The sequence below is a fragment of the Papilio machaon genome, chromosome 22, assembly GCF_912999745.1.
Source record: "Papilio machaon chromosome 22, ilPapMach1.1, whole genome shotgun sequence".
Lineage (NCBI taxonomy): Eukaryota > Metazoa > Arthropoda > Insecta > Lepidoptera > Papilionidae > Papilio > Papilio machaon.
This window is the reverse complement of record NC_060007.1, coordinates 2129593-2133426: the sequence shown is the minus strand read 5'-3', so window position 1 is coordinate 2133426 and position 3834 is coordinate 2129593. Positions and strand designations below refer to the sequence as shown.

General features: G+C 32.4%; 1 protein-coding gene across 1 annotated transcript; it reads right to left on the bottom strand.

Moving 5' to 3' along the window:
- Positions 1-422: 422 nt before the first annotated feature.
- LOC106712540 (alpha-(1,3)-fucosyltransferase C) lies at positions 423-2449 on the bottom strand. Its single transcript, XM_014505138.2, has 2 exons — positions 1590-2449; positions 423-741 (listed from the first exon to the last, which is right to left on the bottom strand). Exons 1-2 carry the CDS (start codon positions 2447-2449, stop codon positions 474-476), a joined length of 1128 nt encoding a protein of 375 aa, XP_014360624.2. The 3' UTR covers positions 423-473.
- Positions 2450-3834: the final 1385 nt, after the last annotated feature.

Genomic DNA, 3834 nt, shown 5'->3' with positions numbered 1-3834 from the left:
CACAGACTTGGCAGACAATAATTTACAGATAAAAATTACATTATTTTAAATATATTTATTTTGACTCTAATTTCTTCCTTTGTTAATATTTCTGGATTTATACTTTTGTTGTCCGCAAATAAAGAAATTTATATTTGCACAAAACGTAATAAAATCAACCAAAAGTTTATCAGTACTAGAAAAGGTGTAATAAAGTATATAACAATAATGGTATGTTAAACATAAAATAATTGTAATTATTTACCAAGTTCTTAAAGAAAATCAGCTATGATTAACAAACAGTTTAATATTGAAACACGTTATTAAATTAACGTATACCAGTATCCTTTCATTTTAAAATTATTCTAGTGCCATCGTTACACTTCAAAATATTATCTAAAGGTCAATCTACCTCTAAAAAAATAGAAAACAATAAAGTTATAACAGATGTCACGACATGCTAAATTCACGGAGCCCAAATACAACAACAAAAACTACGGAGATTTACATCGTATTCTATATCTGGGGTTCCACCAGATTCTAAATTCATCGTAAACCGTTCTTGTCTCCATCATAGTTTTATTATTAAGCGCGGCACACACTGCGCACACGCTGTCCATAGTCTGCGCGTACGTGTACTGAGACTTCCACCAGAAATACTGAATATACTGCTCTGGTGAAATCATCAAATGCACTATGGTGTCAGCCAATTCTTTAGGTCTCATCTGCAAAGCATCCAAGTACGTGTTCGGAGGTAAAAACCTGCGCAAAAACGAAAAAATAAATAAGTTACCATTCACGTCTTTTTTCTTAATGATTTTTTTACATGAAAAGAGCATCGTTCCTAATTTATAATAAAATCACGTCTTTCATCCCATTTCATCATCATCAACCTCCCCTTATCCCTATGGAGGGTCGGCACAGTATGTACTACTCCTCCATACATCTCTATCAGCCGTCATATCTGAATTTATCCACTTCTTACATCTTATTATTCTTTCATCCCATTTGAAATTAATTTTTTTCTCGAAATGTTACAATACTAGTTCATTTCGTTACATTTCTTGTACAATTTACCTATTTATTTATATAAACCTATTAAAAATGTACGGATTAAAGTTGTGTAAGTAAAGTAGAAATTAAAAAAATATTTTCGTTGATTTATTCATCTTTGTTTTCTGACACCAAAATCCCTATATATAAACATATCGTCATCCCTCTGATAATCTTTGTCAAAACAGACATTACATTATGTTTTATACATGGATTTTGGTCTCGGAAACCAACGATAAGTTGTCTATCATTTCTAAACACAAGTAATAATCAAAATCAATAAAAAAGATTACGGACTGTCAATTGATGCAATTCTGACAGATATCTCGTCATATACTAATAAACTAATCTACTATCTTACTAATACTATAAATGCGAATGTTTAGATGGATGGATGTTTGTTTGAAGGTATCTCCGGAACAGCTGAACGGATCTTGATAAAATTGGCACAGATGTAGAACATAGTCTGGAAGAACACATAGGCTACTTATTAAGTTTTTTTTTAATTCCGCGCCGACGGAGTCGTGGGCGACAGCTAGTTTGGAATAAATATTAACCTTGAATAATCTGCACCACCGTACACAATAGGTATCATGTTATGATTTAGAGCTGTTAAAAGTTTCTCAGTCACATAATCTTCTGCGAAAGAATTCTCAAAAGATAAATAAAAGTAATATTTCTGTCCTAACATGTTGAGGCAGCTATTCATTAAATCTCTAGGACATTTGCGACGACCACAAAATCCATATATATCTATGGTTAATTTATATCGTCGTAAATACTTGTGCAGGTACATGGCAATTTCATCCCTTCCGCTTCTGTCGTTACAATTTGATACAAGCCAAGCAACTGCTTTACTCTTATTTCGCAATATAGAAAAATCCTTTTTAAATGACGTATTTTTCACCCATTCCATATTTCTCTTTGGTCCAACAATTTCTCCACTGCGATTTCTTATCTGTACATATGTGAACAAAATATCGGAATTCAATTTATATGTAGCTGTCCAATTGAAAAACCCATCAAACATACGGCTGCAAACTGGATAATAATCAGACGACTCAATGTTGAAATAAATGTATTTCTGATGAGGCGATCGTTGCTTCGGAAGCTTGTATTTTGACAGCTTGCTGATATTTCGACCGTTGAATGCTATGGCATCAAATTTTGTTAAATCACCACCGAAGAAGTTCTTATCATCAGTAACATAGCAGTTGATCATGGAGCATTTATTCGTGATGAATGCACGTTGCCCTTTACCGAAATAATAGAATGGTGCAAAGTCTTTTGGTGTCCATAATAAGATAAATTTAAGATCTTTCGGGAGACGTTGCATTTTTCTCAATAGTTCGACGTATCTTAGATTTTTAGCAACATTATCAAGTGCCTTTTGTATAAAACTTTCACTGATGGACATGTATTCTTTCCTTGTTCGTTGAATGAGACATAGAAAAATCATAAGACAAACCGATATTATGATTAGAAAGACGTTGATAGCGGTCGTCTTGTTTAAAACCGAGGTCTGACGTAATCGCGTTAGCTTAAATGAAGACATATGTTGTACTTAATTTTATATTCTGTTAGTACCTGCAAATAAATATAAATCATAAGTTAAAAATGATCAACCACGAAATATCTATGTGAAATTGACAGTTTATGCAATACTGCTGAATGGAGTAAAATGAATGTAAACCAATGTCATATAAACGTCTGCGTTTCGGCTAAAAAATTAATCCCAAGCTTCATTTCCTGCTTTTTTAGCTTCACTTGATAAAATAACTACCTCGATTCGAAATTGATAGAATATTCACCTGATATATTTCTTTGACACCTATCAGTTTTAACTTCATAATGAAGTAATATGCTTAAACATCGATTGTATTGAATGAATCGATATGGATTTCCAAACATGTAAATCGAATTATGTTATTATGACAAATCGATGTTTTGTATATTTTGTAACATCCTTAGTGTTTAAAAAAATCTACTAGTCTTCTAGTTATTTAAAAAAAAAAAACAAAAAAATGGGACCCACCTGCAAGCACTTCCTTTCGATTAAAATAATTTTTATCAAAATCGGACCACCAGGGGCGGAGATTCGCGGTAACACACATAAAAAAAAAATCAGACAAATTGATAACCTCCTTCTTTTTGAAGTCGGCTAATAAAAAAGGGTTCATTGATTACAACATAGTAACGAGATTCAATTTTATTAAAATTAAAAAAAATAAACAATCAATGGGTTTCTTAACGACCTCTAATACATGAAATAACGCTATATCTATAGGTTGTATGGGATTTTATGTTTAAATTAGAGTCACTCAATCACATAATATGTTTATTACTCATTTAATAGCACACAGGAAATATTTACATTTATTTGTTGCTCGCAGCTAAGTATCGTGGGAAGGCCAAATTGTCTTTTTATTGTTACACGCTCTTGGTCTCAATGGTTGAAGCGTTACACGCGTCAATGAGAGATTGCGGGCGGCGAATTTTGATCTGTGGCTTATACGCCACAACTGCATTACAAATCAAAGATTTTAAAAATAAACTGTAATGTTATATATGCAACACATTCTTATTTATAAAATATATATGTCACCCGCGACTCCGGCCGCACGGAATTAAAAGAAAACGTAATAAGTAGCCTAAGTGTTCTTTCAGACTATGATCTACATCTATGCCAAATTTCATCGAAATCCTTTAAGCCGTCCTGAAAATATCTTCAAACAAACATCCATCCATCCAAACATTCACATTTATAATATTAGTAAGGTACTCGATGTACTCGAAAACATT

Coding starts and splice junctions, on each gene's coding strand:
- LOC106712540 (XM_014505138.2), bottom strand. CDS start 2,449: ATGTCCATCAGTGAAAGTTTTATACAAAAGGCACTTGATAATGTTGCT. Junction 742..1,589: donor GGTGGTGCAGATTATTCAAG/GTTAATATTTAT, acceptor GTTTTTGCGCAG/GTTTTTACCTCCGAACACGT.